General features: G+C 41.4%; 1 protein-coding gene across 1 annotated transcript; it reads right to left on the bottom strand.

Moving 5' to 3' along the window:
• Positions 1-416: 416 nt before the first annotated feature.
• SOCS4 (suppressor of cytokine signaling 4) lies at positions 417-10,071 on the bottom strand. The gene is made up of 2 exons (XM_075280688.1): positions 9,952-10,071; positions 417-2,525 (listed from the first exon to the last, which is right to left on the bottom strand). The coding sequence occupies exon 2, from the start codon at positions 2,479-2,481 to the stop codon at positions 1,198-1,200; it is 1,284 nt and encodes a 427-aa protein (XP_075136789.1). The 5' UTR covers positions 2,482-2,525; positions 9,952-10,071; the 3' UTR covers positions 417-1,197.
• Positions 10,072-16,072: the final 6,001 nt, after the last annotated feature.

Below are 16,072 nucleotides of genomic sequence, written 5' to 3'. Positions count from 1 at the left end.
TTTACGTGTCAGAATGAGTGCCGCGTTACATCGTGTGCACGGGCCCTTATGGTCTTTTAGCTTAAGGCTAAGGCCCCACATAGGTAGTCGCAGCTCAAAAACACTGCGGAAGGACTGTGACGGAAAGGGACATTTTTTCCACAGCATTTTTTACAGACAGTCCAGAATTGTCCCCTGTGGCTTTTCTGCTTCTATTATAACTATATGGAAAACGCCTGCGTTTCCGTAGGTATAATTGACATCCTGCAATTTACAAAAGCGCAAGCATTTTTCAATCCACAGCATTACCACTGCAGATTTTGCTCTGCAGTATGTCAATTACCCAGAATCCCATCTACTATGCAGGTTCTGTAAAACGCTGAATTTTTTTGCCCGTGGCATTTGGCAGCCTAAACACGGCATATTTTCAACGTGGGCCCTAGTCTAAATGGGTTTTCTGAGCTTATCAATAGAGGACCCATTCTTAGGATAGGTCATCAACTGAAAATTGGCTGGGCCTGACCAATCTGCTGTTTGAAAGTACTGTAGATTTCAGAAGAGTGGTGAGGCCTCTTCACGCAACCTAGCACAGCATCACACATTGTACTGCAGCTGAGCTCAGTATCCCTTGAATGGGACTGAGCCGTAAAAAGGTAATGTGACTATTGAATATGACGTCACTTGATCTGCGAAGTGGCTCTCATGGAGTGACATTGTTGCTTTAAACAGCTGATCAGCAGGGTTCCCAGGTGTCAACTCCTGATGATTTTCAAATGATGAGCTATGCAAAAGGAGAGGTCATTTACTAAAAAGCCTGCAAAACCCCTTTAATGATTAGAATATAAATTGGTGGATAATTATGCTGTCCCCCAAGCAGGCAGACATAGTGCTGGCAGTAATTGACCATGTCTGTTCAGAAGCAGATGAAAACCTGAACTGCATAAATGTATGCAGAAAGCTCCCTCTAGTGGTGGAATTCTATATTTTAATTCTGTGATTATGCAGGAGATTTGAAGTTCTGTATCATAAAAAACATTATAAATATAACTTGTTATTCATTAGAATAATATGGAAGCTAACGTCACATTTATTAATCTAATTCCTGAACTAAATTTTTGTGGCTAAGGAAGTGCCAATACAGGGGGTCACAAACTCCCTTGGGTGAGTGCAATACCAATAATAATTAAAAAATAAAATCATTATCAAGATGTCCATTTATCACTTATGGTGTCGTTCTGGTATGTCGACACGGCGGACCCGCACTTTAGATTTGTAATGATATTCCTTCAAGTAAAGTTTCATAGAAGAAGGGACTGGGAGAGAGTCAATGCCATCGTAGTTTGTTGATCCGCAAATAACGGTTCTGCATATGTGCTGTAGGGAAAAGGGGAATGTCCTATGCAAAGGGCTAGAGAGAAGGGGCTCAAAGAACATACAGGAACTGGGGTCTTTGTAATGCTCCAACAAACCTGTGATATCGGGTGCATGGAACACACATGGATCATGGGCATCAAAGCTAAAGTTATGATTCCACTGTTCAATCCTGGCATGGAGGGAGCGGCTATAACGTCTGAAACTTACAGAGAACAAGTAATCTTCTTGTGCAGAGTCCCGCAGTAAAAATGTCCCTTCTGGCTTTCCTTCCAATAGGGCCTCGGCTGCATACCGGTCCATAACTCCCCAGTAGCATGGATTATTATTGATCTGAAAGAGGTCTGGAACCAGACAATGTACATAATCTATTTGAGTGTGATATTTAGGTGGGGTTGCGGCCTGAAATACTTCATCATCTGGTTCCCATCTGGGTTTATTTCTCTTTCGAGAACTTGTACAAAGTGTGAGGACTTCATCGTCTGAGTCAATGTCGCTGTCCTCTTTGCAGCCCCTCAAAACTTTGGTGGTGACCGATTCTACTGTGCTCATGTTTACCTCACATGATAGGACCTGTCCCTCTGACAAAATGTCCTCTTCCCCCTCAGCCATGGCTAGAGGTTCCACCTTAGGTGCGTCTTTCACAACATACTGGGTGTGTGGCTGACTGACAGGAGCAGTGTGTCTTTTGATAAAATGCCACCTATAGGCCAGGTCTGATTTAGGGGGAAAAGGGCACTTATCTAGCATTAATTCACTTATATGAATTTTTCTTTTGGAAGACAATACAGATTGATGACGGCTACTGCAGGTCTTTATGGGAAAGCATTGACCTACAGCATCCTGCAGCTTTTGCTTCAAAGACCGTCCTAAGAGCTTGTGTCCACATGAGCGGTCTAGATCAAGTTCTATTGAGGAACAACTGTGTTTTCTCTCTTGGCTCCTTGGAGAACCCTCAGCTTTGTCTGTAGAGCGCATGTCGCCCCCGTCAGCCAAATTGCCACCTTTGTTTGACCAGGAAAGTTTCTTCCCACTCCAAACGTATCCATCTTTCCGATCAGCACTGCGACTACGAGAATTCTTTGGCCTGACATCAAGATCACCAAGCTTCTCTTCAATATTTTCAGCCATGGTTATACTGGATATATTACGCCTTTTCTGGATTTAAACAGGATCTGCATATTGGAAAAAAAACATATTTATATAAACTTATTTATATTTCATATACATATACCTTGTCTTGCAATTCCTCATTAAGTTTAGCTTTCCTGCTTGCTATCAGTAAATGTGAAGATTTTCATTTACAAAGGCAGCAATCCTATACAAAGACATCCAAAGACATTTTGATAGGATAGGGAAACCTCTTGATAATTTATGCACGATTTCCGCCAGTCAGGGACTTTATGAAGACCGGTGTAGGAAAAGCAAGTCTTAACAAATCTGCCACAATTTGTTTATTTCACACGAGCAGTCTAGATCAAGTTCTATTGAAGCTCAATGTGTTTTCTCTCTTGGCAAATGAAAAGAGAACCACATATGTCCAGGTTTGCAGGCTCTGAAGTTGTACGTGAATTCTAATTTATGACAGCAAGCAGAGATCTAAAAACAATGAGGAAGAGAAGTGAAACACAAAGTACATTAGAGAACTTTTCATTGATGCAGTGATTAAGCTTCATTGACTTTGATGCTGTATTCACAAAAACAAACCTGATTCCTTGTTTGGTTTTTTTTGCAGATCCGTCTGTGAAAAAGAAAACGGACATCTGAATGAATTCATTGCAATGAAAGGATACGTATGCTGTCGACAAAAAAAAGGTGGATGGCATATGCATGTGAAATGTAAATGTGTGAATTCCTTAATCTGGAAAACCTTTCAGGCCGGAACCCACGTAGTGTAAACTGTTTTACAGTCCCTGCAAAGTGGATTCTAGCAAATCTCATCCACATATTGCGGAAAAATACACAGAGTGGACATGCTGCAGTTTCCAAAATCGTTGTGGTTTTGGAAATTGCAACATGTCAGCTATACCTATAGAAATACTGAGGTTTTCTTATAGGTATAACTGAAGAAGAAAGCCCGCAAAGGTTTCCAGTGAAAAGAGTTGCGAGAAAAACTGCATTGTTGACGCAGTTTTACCCACAGCCCTTTTTTTGCTGTGGCCCGCTACATGGGGCCTTAGCCTAAATTAGATTCCTTGTCAGCACATTCACTTTCAGCCCACTGAATGACATCAAGCAAAGTAACTGAGGATTTCATAAAGTATTGTTAGTAGCATTTAGAATAGGGCTATATGATAACCTGCTTGTCACTGTAAATGCTTATAAGAGCCTTGTCCTCCAGGAGTCTAAACAGATGGCCTTCCAGAAGGAGAAACCAATGGATACTCTAATCCCATTCTAGAGATCTGGGTTAGAAGTCCATAAGGAGCACTGCACTCATACAATGAAGTACGGCTGCTGTTTGATCCTTAGTGGTTTTTAGGAAATCTCTGACTCAGTAGTCACAGGTCTTACTGCCTATAAAGAGCACCCTTAGACCCAGTGTGCACAAGCCCAGCTCTACCCCATACCTGCTCTCCATAACCAATGACCTGCTATCCTACTGATATGAGCAATTACTTCTCTGGATCAAAGTCAAACACCTGAGAAATGAGGACTCTTACCCTGGAAGAAACACCTTCATGATCTGCATCATGGTATGTCCAGTCTATGATGTTATTAATAGCCATCACTAAGGAAGCTGATGTGCTGAAAGGGAACCACTAAATGATTCCACTGGGCACCTGCCCAGCTACCAAACCTCCAACAACCTTGTGGAAATGACTCACTGGTAATCCCATAGAGAAAGAACATTATGTGAACAGAGTTTTATAATGTTCCCACAATGCCTTGCCTAGCATAGGCTTCAGCAGTAAACAAAGTGAGCCTCACATACTAAAACTTTTTGTAGCAAAAATTTGCACTTCTCTTAGAAATACTGCAATTCTATTGGCAGCAACAAAAATCTGCATCAAGTTAGCTTGAACGTACACCTACCTCACTCACTAGTGCAGCCATTGACATGACATGACATGGATGGGCAGGATTTTAGCATTGTGTGGTTTCTGCATGACAGCCGCTGCGTGAGCTCTCACCCTTAGGGTCTATTCACATTGTATTGATTTATTGAACATCACATAGCTGCAGTAGTAGATAGAGTCCACATAAGGTATCATACATCATCATGTACATGAGAATGCAATGTGTATATTTTAGGTGGATTGGTAATTTTTTCTTTTTCTCAGCTGCTGTTTTTCATAGTCAAACTACTTGGTTTGTAGACATGTTTTAATGGGCTGTGACATTACTCAACAGGCAAGGTAGGACTAGGTGACAACAGCATTCAGGAGATATGGCATGACTGCATGATTACATAGCATAGGTAGTATAATTGCCAGGGGTTAGACCACTAGGATCCCCACTGATCTCGAGAATGGGGGTCCTATGTTTTCCTTTAGAATGGAGCATTGGTCATGCCTGTACATAGGTGACAAATGTTTTTCATGGGACGACCCCTTTAAGCTTGTGTAAGAGTGAAAATATAATGCATCACACCTAGTGAATGGTTAGACTACCTGCAGTTATTCGGCATGACAAACCAGAGCAACGACAGACTGGTCCTGTAGCATTGCATAATAGCTCAATGAGTCAGGCATGGCGCTAACACAGCAAAGGTCAACATTTAACTCCAGTCAATTGGGAAACCCCGAGAATAGGACCCCCAGCCTATAACAGTCGTATCAGGGTTATAGAGAAAGCCGAATGTTATATAGAGCAGCAGTGACAATGCTTGACAATGGTTGTGTGGGTGAGAAGAAACAGGAGACAAGGATCTCCCATTCTAGTTATCGATAAGCCAGCAGCAAACATTTGCCACCAATCCCCTTTAAATAACTAGCCCCTTTAAATGACTTCTCAGATATGTATTAGTGGTGATCCGCCTTAGGGTGCATTCACACTGAGTAAACGCTAGCTTATTTTGTAGAGTAAAATTACACTTGTAAATTTTGCTATCCCATTGACTTCAATGACATTTTACAGGCGTATTTTTACAGGCGTATTTTTTACAGGCGTATTTTTTACTGGCGTATTTTTACACTTGTAAAAAAATATCATTGAAGTCAATGGGATAGCAAAATTTACAAGTGTAATTTTACTCTACAAAATAAGCTAGCGTTTACTCAGTGTGAATGCACCCTTACAAGTCCAGACAAGTGTAAGCAAGACAAAAGAGAGGGGGTAAAGGGCAGCAGAATGAAGGGGCAATGTACACAAGCAATAAATCGTTCCCGTAACATTTACCGTTTCCAGCATGTCTGCAGCAATGAAGCCCTGAGACCAGCTGACAAAACACATTTCTCTGAATGGAAAGCAGCTTGTGAATGACTCCTGAGCTCATTCATAAATACTCTGCAGAAGCAGCCATCATCTCCGCTCCAGTCACCGACACAATTCATAGTCACATAATATGCATCTTTTTGCTGACTTGAAGCAACGGAGAATGTGCAGGGAATGTCAATGAAGCTGCCTGATGAATGACGGGGCAGATGAATGTATGGATTTCTACATGATGCTGATTTATAGATGCAGTGGGGGGAATTTATTAAGACTGACATTTCCTAGGCCAGACGTAATCCATTCCCCACTCGTGCAAGATGTTAAAAGGTGCCAGCCTTTTAATAATTCTGTTGTACCACAAGAGGTCCCATAAACCAGAACTGAAATCTACACTAGTCAAGGACACGGCTATTCTGGAGTGAGTTATAGTGCATTTGATGGGCTTCAGCGTTACTGTCCTGGCCTGCCTTGGTCCCTGAACTCTGGTGAGGGGAACGCAGAAAGAGTAAAGTGGCCATGCTTGATGCACTGCTTGATATCTACACCAATTTTCTGGCATAGATGGAATACTAAATTCTGTTTACTGTATTTGATTTTTGGTCTTAAAGGGGCTCTATCATTGGGAAAAGTCATTTTTAACTAAGCACATCCTTTAGAAAGGCTTCACACATACCTTTTTTATGTAAATCACCTCAGTAGTTTTTGAACAAGTCAGTTTTTATTTATATGTTAATTAGCTTTCTCCGTGAACTCTGGAAGTCTCTGTGAGCACCCTCTACTATTCTCTATGTGTATGTACAGGAGAGGCTGCTGTGCGGATGACTCATCTCCCTGCTCTCACACACACATAGAGAATAGCAGAGGGGGTGCACACAAACACTTCCGGAGTGCACGGAGAAGGCTAATTAGAATATGAATAAAAAGGGACTTATTCCAAAACTACTGAGGCAATTTACATACAAAAGGTAGGTGTGGAATAGCCTTTCTAAAGCCTATGCAAGTATGCGCTTAGTTAAAAATGATTTTTTTCCCAATGATAGAGCCCCTTTAAAGTTATTTTCCTTTTTTGAAAGACTTTTTCTTTCCACAAAAATGAGCTAAGGACAGAGTGCCAAGCCACCAGCAGCAGCAATTATTGTGTAGGGAAATTGCTGAAGTCTCCATTTCCTGCGAAAAAATAAACAATTACATGGTGCCAATTGGAGTACATGAGCAACTATGTAGCACCTGAATAAAGCTTATGTTGTTCAGTGCAAGAGGAACTTATAGTATATATGGAAAGAGTTTCCCAGAGTGGATAATCCTTGTTAAGGGTCAATACACACAGTTTTATTTGGCAAGGATTTTGAAGCCGAATCTGCCTCAAATCAGCCTCCAAAAAAAGCCTCCCAATCTATTAGGTAGCTTTTTTTTAGGCTGATTTTGAGGCGGATTCAGCATCAAAATCCTCACCAAAAAACTCTGTGTGAACTGGCCCTCAGGTAGCCACTGCATTAGATTTGCCGACACTCATAGACCAGAGACAAACGCAGCAAATGCACTTCAGAATTTCTTGCAGCACTCTGGAATCCTGCTGCATTTACTACCCAAGTGACCTCAATCTAAGGCTGTATTTATATGCACAGTTTATTTTGTGGCATTGGTACAATGACAAACACAAATCTGTGATAAATACACCTAAAACTTTAGTACACATAAATGGTAAATAATATTTTCATGACCCCTGACATTTGCATCTATATGCCACACAATACCTTCAACATCACAGAGTCACTCAATTTCTAAACATACCACCTAATATACTGATTTCATGATGTTCCCTAAATATAGTCAACAGTGGATAAAAAGTATACCAACACATAGTAGCTGAATGCATGCCAACAGGACACGCTTTCGGTATACATAAAGCCTATTAAGTTTCAGCATACACCACTAACATACTATGGATGCTACCTAATGCCTATAGTAGACTAGTGCCAAACAGTCACCATGGGGAGAATGAAGAATTCAGCTGGGTGGACTTTAACCTAAGATTTCCTATGGAGATAAGCGGTGAGAGATTGTCTGCTAGCTGATTATCTCCACCTTCTACTACAACAACATGCTAGTCGCCAAAGCTGAAGTGCTGGCCAAACTATGACTATAATAGCTGAGCAGGGACAAGGCCTAATAGAATGCAGCTTTAAAACTGCAAGAGCGGATTCATGAGTCACACCCACGTACAGAAGAGCTTGACATCCTTTAAACAATTTAATGCAGGAAATCAGAAAATCGTGACCCATGAAGCACAGCGAGAAGACTTGGTTAAACATCGTACATTAAGACTTCTATTGTACAAAGACACAATTGAAGGATACTAAGCATGACTAAAGGCACGCAATGATTTCTGCACATGCTGACTGCCTGCAACTAGTAGCCTTGTCCAGAAAATTCACATGATACAAGAATAACATGGAACAGATTAAGTATTATCCTTCAGACTCCCGAATAAATGATATTTTTGTGAGAACTTCAGATATCATATCCAGTAGGTGACTATACAGATCGCCATGATCCTGTGGAGACCTGAATAGTCACTGTATATACAGTAGATTCCAGTAGTATGTATTAGTTATGGGTATTTCCTTCTGCATGAAGATGTTGGGCTGAGAAAAAACAGAGGAGACAGTGGTTTGACCTACCAACTATACAGTTGCATTTTAAGATGAAAATGCCCCTTTAAGAATAAACAGTCCAATATTATATGCATATGGGAACGCTGGTCTGACTAAGGCCTCGTGCACACATTGGTATAACGGATCAGTGTTGTACAAGGACTGTAACATTCCAGGAAATCCACGCACTGCATTCTCTACACTTGTACAATGTATATATTTTCGCCTTTGGCTCCACTTTGATCATACTGAATTATTCATCAGTGACTTCCGCTGCTATTGCTGGTAAATGACAGAAAACTTGCATCTGTAGTTCCTCAAGTGAACGTTTAATGGTTGATGTTTCCGTTCATAGCTGAAAATAATCTAGCCACATTTACACTGTTGTGTCACTTTCACATTCATTGCAGATAACCTGGGCACATAAAAGACAAATTCTAGTCTAGGCATGTTGTGGGGTACTGTACCCAGCCGAAAGCAGTAAGAATATTAACTTATATCTACACAATACCCTAGACCTGGTAAATTACAGATTTATTGGATATTTGTCAAAAAATAAAAATAGAAAAATAAATAGTAATAAAACAATGTTTCACAGTGTATTGTATGTTGTATATGCTTGACACAGGGAATTGTGTAAGCATTCATCAACACAATTGTCACTATCTGTATCACTATATGGTTTAAAGGGCTGGTAAATTAACCCTTTAGGCCGATCTAGCTATACACCCAGTTTGGGAAGTCTCTAGTTAGGTAATGGTCATTTACCTATAATGTCAGGGTTTAGTTAGGAACAAAATACAATATAAATTGGTATTACAATATGATCATATATAACTATGAGTTTGGGTACCCTTAAGATAATAAAATAACACTACATAATACAAAATGTTTTATTGTATTATTATTGCTTATGCTAATCCAGAGAAATAACAACAACAATAATAAATAATATTTATTATGCTTAAATTATATAGTATTAATAGTACGTACAATTTATTTTCTATCAAATAAAAAATAAATACATTCCACAGTGTTATAAAACTAACATTGTAATGGGTAGTATTCATTAATAATCTTAGTAAGGTAATAATACAGATAATAATAATAACCTTAAACTAGTTTTATGTGTTTCGAAATAGGATGTTAAGTTTAAAAGTGAATATACTAGACAAGAATACAACAAGGAACAAATACAAATTACTTCTGACACCTGACAATATATTCCACTACGGCCATATCAGAAAGAAATATAATTGGTTCTAAACATAATAAAGGATCTATTACACGACCAGCGATGTAGATTTCTAGAAGACACATGACATTGTACATACAGGATGTAGATTACAAGGATAGGCACGATATCTCGGATCGGTCTAGATCCATAACATGAGCCATTTCCATGTGTCCAGCCACAGGCATGCAGGGGTCAGTAGTATATAGCAGGATAATATACAGTACATTATAGATCACAAGGGCAGGCAGACACCAGACCCAGGGAACACACCTATCATATGGAAGAAGAAGCAGCTGGATAGAAGGGACCACACATCAGCTCCTCTGCCCTTACCTTGTATGTGTCCCCAGCACTAGATCCAAACTGCTGCTATGTAGCCAGAAGAACAAAGAAATAGATATGTGTGTGACCAGACAGAGAGATGCAGCCACAGTTCTCAGCCCAAGCAGCCATTTCCTGTACACACAACTACATTACCCAGACTCAGGCAGCCCACACCTCCCAGCATGCACTGCGGCCTGCTACTTTTACATTAACCCTTTACTGTCTCGATTGTGGTCAACTGTTTTGTTTAATTGCTTTTCTTTGTCGTTGTAATTGATTGATTAGAGTGAAATACATTAGATAGATAGACACTAGATCACTGGTTCTTAACCTTGTTTGAGGTACCGAACCCACCAGTTTCATGTTCACATTCACCGAACCCTTCTTCAGTGATAAATCAAATATGATTTTTTTCCAAATTCAAGACATAGGTATATGTTTTTTTACTGGTACACAGAATGAACCGTGCATAGGGCCTAGGGTTCGATCGAACCCTGGTTAAGAACCACTGCACTAGCGAGAAATATAATGATGGCATAATTATAAATGGAATTATGGGAAAATGTGAGAATGAAAGAATTATTAAGAAGATAAAAATCTAGAGAAAATGCTAGGAGAAGATACATAGAGTGATACATACAGAAATAGAATGATGAGGAATAAATGGAATTATTGAGAAAAAAAATAAAATGATACATAGATAATAAACATACAGATAGAATGATAGATGGATAGACAGAATAGATAGACAGACATACAGATAGCTAGAATGATAGATGGAAGAGAGGTAGACAGATAAAATGATTGATAGAATGATAGCTAAATAAAGAGAAATAGATAAATAGCTATAAAATGAATAAAAAGATAGTTGAAGAGAAATAGATAAAATGAAGAGAAAATGATAGATAAAGAGAGAAATCCTATCCTATCCTACTAATATTATAAATGTGAAAGTTTGTGTGTTTGGATGTTTGTTCCTCAATCACGCAAAAACGCAACCCCACCCCTTTTCCCACTCATGTACCTTTGTGTCCTCATACAGTATAATTTGGCCCCCATATGATAATGTCATCTTCCATGTGACCCCCATAATATAATGTCTCCCTCATTTTGTACCCAAGAATATAATGTACCCTTATTATGGCCTACACATTATAATGAGCCCTTCATTGTGGTTCCCATACTATAATGTCCCCTGCATCCGACTCCCACATTATGATGTCCTCCTCCATGTGGTCCCTCACATTACAATATTCAAATCCTTGTTATCGCGCTAAAAAACAGCACAAACAAATAAAAAAAATATTATTCACCTTTCTACGTTCTCCGTAGCCCTCTTTTGCCTTGGCTTATGGCAGCTTCAGTTATGTTGTGACCAATGTGACATCTTCACATCGCCCCTGCCTGTTTTCCAGCTGCCTGCCTGCGAGGACAGGGCCTGAACAGCTCCCTGCTTCACCAGTGTATTCATTTGATTCTGTGGATGCAGATGCGTTGAAGCCAGGACATACCACCCGCCACTCAGGACTACAGGACAGCACCTGAAATCCAGGACTGCTTAAGCAGGATGGTTAAGTTGTATTTTACTGTTGGGGATCTCTGCTTTACACAGTTTCTTGGAAGCATTTTTTGGCCACAATTTTGTGGCAAACACTATGTCAATGGCACTGTTAATATCAGAGAAACTAATTGCTGGGCACTGTTATTTTTCAGGACACTACTGTACGGTACGTATAACACTATTTACTGTAGAAAGCACTATGGGCACTAGGAGGGCTATCTGGGTAGATAGATAGATAGATAGATAGATAGATAGATAGATAGATAGATAGACAGACAGACAGACAGACAGACAGACAGACAGACAGACAGACAGATAGATAGATAGATAGATAGATAGATAGATAGATAGATATATAGATAGATCAATCGATCTTAGGTATAGTATAAAGGGTAGCAGAAAGATGGCACTACTATGGCACAAGGATGAAGAGTATGTGTTATGAAGATGGGGGAAGTGATGATATCTGTGTGGCAAATGGTGAAGAACAGATCGTGGCTGGAGGAAGTCCCGGTAACTTTCTGGGTGGATAGGAGAAAACACAAGGAAAAGGAGACTTCAGTCAATATTTCACTCAGGAGTCTCCTGGTGTTACTGCTATATATTTTACTTATGACTATATCTGATCAGTGCTGTATTCATTTAGATGTTCTGTAGCACTGAATTGTAAATCTAATATCCTTTAGAGCAAACACTGTTCATAGATTGTAAGCCCTTGCGGCCAGGGGGCTCTATCCCACTGTGCCAGTCGGTCATTGTTAGTATAATATTTGTTTGTATATCTTGTGTACCCTATGTAAACCCTCAAATGTAAAGCACCATCGAACTAATGGTGCATTATAAATAAACAATAATAATAGGACTGAAATGTAAAATCTGCATCTTGTATGGGGAAGGGGGAATAGAATTTACTAAATATGCCTTGAGACTTATGCCCTTGATCCTTTAAGACACTACACAATGCACCAGTAGCCATATATAAATACCTTGATCCAAATGAAGCAAATGACGGGCGGCACCGCTATAATCTTGACTTTTTGCTCTCAATGATTCAAAGGCAAAAAACTCTACGAGGATATAACATAGATTCCTGTAAGGGTGGTGCTCTTCAACACAAAGGTTAGTATAAAACATGCGGGTGAAGACAACGGGGGCGACCACCCAACCAGGATAAACTTCTAAAATCAGTCATTTATTTCATAAGGATAAAATCACATCAGAGGGAACAATGGCACAAGGCATGGAAGAGGTAACTGCCATTTCCTGCTGTATACTACTGCTTTCTCAAGCCATACATGTGCTCGATACATATCTTAATTATATTATAACCTACATATTACTAGACGGTGGACTGTCTTGTTCCATTACTTTTTTTCTTTTCCAATTGGAATAAATTTAAATATTTCGTGAATCACACTTTAAGGGAAACTACCAAACTGTTTCACAATAACAAAATTGCAGCTCCTGGTCTAAAGCTTCCCTCATTGATATTTGAAGGAAGAAATTTGAATAATACTGGAGTACTTAAGCAATAAGGATTTGAGAAGCAGCAGGAACACCTGGGGCCTAGGTGTGGAATTGTTACAGATTTCACGTCCGGGTCCAGGAGTTTCCAGTTACACATCTGGACTTAACTAGGCTTTGGTTGACCTGAGCAAAGGTCCATTCACACAGAGTAAACGCGCGCTCATTTTGGCAAAATACACGTGTAAAGAATACACGTGTAAAAATAAGACTCCCATTGACTTCAATTACATTTTTTTTTACACGTGTAAAAAAAAACGCGTCATAAAACACATGAGCGCGCGTTTACTTAGTTTGCTACTCAAGCCTTGTATTCAAATGTCCTGGTCAAATCAAAGAAGTTTGTTGGAGCTTCCCAGTACCCAAGATTTACGATGATAGTTCTCCTTTGCTCTACCATTGGCAACCCCAGGTAAAGGGGCCACATGCTGTATGGGTTCATCAGTACATGGTCTCAGGGGGCAAAGTATGGCACAGGGATTCAACATGTCATGTTCTGCTCTTTCAGACCTTAGGAATAACATAGTGAAACAGATGCCTAGTAGAGATGAGCGAACACTAAAATGTTCGAGGTTCGAAATTCGATTCGAACAGCCGCTCAATGTTCGTGTGTTCGAACGGGTTTCGAACCCCATTATAGTCTATGGGGAACAGATACTCGTTAAGGGGGAAACCCAAATCCGTGTCTGGAGGGTCACCAAGTCCACTATGACACCCCAGGAAATGATGCCAACACCTCTGGAATGACACTGGGACAGCAGGGGAAGCATGTCTGGGGGCATCTAACACACCAAAGACCCTCTATTACCCCAACATCACAGCCTAACAACTACACACTTTACACACTCAATACCACCTCTCTGACAGTAGGAAAACACCTTGAAACATGTGTATTTGGCACTTGCAGTGAGGAGAGCTTGTCACCAGCAGTGAATTTGGCCCTTGTAGTAAGTTGAGGTTGGCACCAACATTTGTTTTGAAAATCAGGGTGGATTGAGCCTCTAACCAGCAGAGTTTGGGCAAATTCATGGTGGAGGGAGCCTCTAAAAACCCCAGTTTGGACCAATTCATGGTGGAGGGAGACTCTAAAAACCCCAGTTTGGACCAATTCATGGTGGAGGGAGACTCTAAAAACCCCAGTTTGGACCAATTCATGGTGGAGGGAGCCTCTAAAAACCCCAGTTTGGACCAATTCATGGTGGAGGGAGCCTCTAACCAGCCCAGTTTGGACCAATTAATGGTGGAGGGAGCCTCTAAACAGCCAAGTTTTGGGAAATTCATGGTGGAGGGAGCCTCTAACCAGCCCAGTTTGGACCAATTCATGGTGGAGGGAGCCTCTAAACAGCCCAGTTTGGGCAAATTCATGGTGGAGGGAGCCTCTAACCAGCCCAGTTTGGACCAATTAATGGTGGAGGGAGCCTCTAACCAGCCCAGTTTGGACCAATTAATGGTGGAGGGAGCCTCTAACCAGCCCAGTTTGGACCAATTAATGGTGGAGGGAGCCTCTAACCAGCCCAGTTTGGACCAATTAATGGTGGAGGGAGCCTCTAACCAGCCCAGTTTGGACCAATTAATGGTGGAGGGAGCCTCTAAACAGCCAAGTTTTGGGAAATTCATGGTGGAGGGAGCCTCTAACCAGCCCAGTTTGGACCAATTCATGGTGGAGGGAGCCTCTAAACAGCCCAGTTTGGGCAAATTCATGGTGGAGGGAGCCTCTAAAAAACCCAGTTTGGACCAATTCATGGTGGAGGGAGCCTCTAATTAGCCCAGTTTGGACCAATTAATTGTGGAGGGAGCCTCTAACCAGCCCAGTTTGGACCAATTAATGGTGGAGGGAGCCTCTAACCACCCCAGTTTGGACCAATTCATGGTGGAGGGAGCCTCTAACCAGCCCAGTTTGGACCAATTCATGGTGGAGGGAGCCTCTAAACAGCCAAGTTTTGGGAAATTCATGGTGGAGGGAGCCTCTAACCAGCCCAGTTTGGACCAATTCATGGTGGAGGGAGCCTCTAAACAGCCCAGTTTGGGCAAATTCATGGTGGAGGGAGCCTCTAACCAGCCCAGTTTGGACCAATTAATGGTGGAGGGAGCCTCTAAACAGCCAAGTTTTGGGAAATTCATGGTGGAGGGAGCCTCTAACCAGCCCAGTTTGGACCAATTAATGGTGGAGGGAGCCTCTAACCAGCCCAGTTTGGACCAATTAATGGTGGAGGGAGCCTCTAACCAGCCCAGTTTGGACCAATTAATGGTGGAGGGAGCCTCTAAACAGCCAAGTTTTGGGAAATTCATGGTGGAGGGAGCCTCTAACCAGCCCAGTTTGGACCAATTCATGGTGGAGGGAGCCTCTAAACAGCCCAGTTTGGGCAAATTCATGGTGGAGGGAGCCTCTAAAAAACCCAGTTTGGACCAATTCATGGTGGAGGGAGCCTCTAATTAGCCCAGTTTGGACCAATTAATTGTGGAGGGAGCCTCTAACCAGCCCAGTTTGGACCAATTAATGGTGGAGGGAGCCTCTAAAAAACCCAGTTTGGACCAATTCATGGTGGAGGGAGCCTCTAATTAGCCCAGTTTGGACCAATTAATTGTGGAGGGAGCCTCTAACCAGCCCAGTTTGGACCAATTAATGGTGGAGGGAGCCTCTAACCACCCCAGTTTGGACCAATTCATGGTGGAGGGAGCCTCTAACCACCCCAGTTTGGACCAATTCATGGTGGAGGGAGCCTCTAAACAGCCCAGTTTGGGCAAATTCATGGTGGAGGGAGCCTCTAACCAGCCCAGTTTGGACCAATTAATGGTGGAGGGAGCCTCTAAACAGCCCAGTTTGGGCAAATTCATGGTGGAGGGAGCCTCTAACCAGCCCAGTTTGGACCAATTAATGGTGGAGGGAGCCTCTAAACAGCCAAGTTTTGGGAAATTCATGGTGGAGGGAGCCTCTAACCAGCCCAGTTTGGACCAATTAATGGTGGAGGGAGCCTCTAACCACCCCAGTTTGGGCAAATTCATGGTGGAGGGAGCCTCTAACCAGCCCAGTTTGGACCAATTAAT

The sequence above is a fragment of the Leptodactylus fuscus genome, chromosome 7 (assembly GCF_031893055.1).
Source record: "Leptodactylus fuscus isolate aLepFus1 chromosome 7, aLepFus1.hap2, whole genome shotgun sequence".
NCBI lineage: Eukaryota > Metazoa > Chordata > Amphibia > Anura > Leptodactylidae > Leptodactylus > Leptodactylus fuscus.
This window is presented reverse-complemented; position numbering and strand designations above follow the sequence as displayed.

Coding starts and splice junctions, on each gene's coding strand:
- SOCS4 (XM_075280688.1), bottom strand. CDS start 2,481: ATGGCTGAAAATATTGAAGAGAAGCTTGGTGATCTTGATGTCAGGCCA.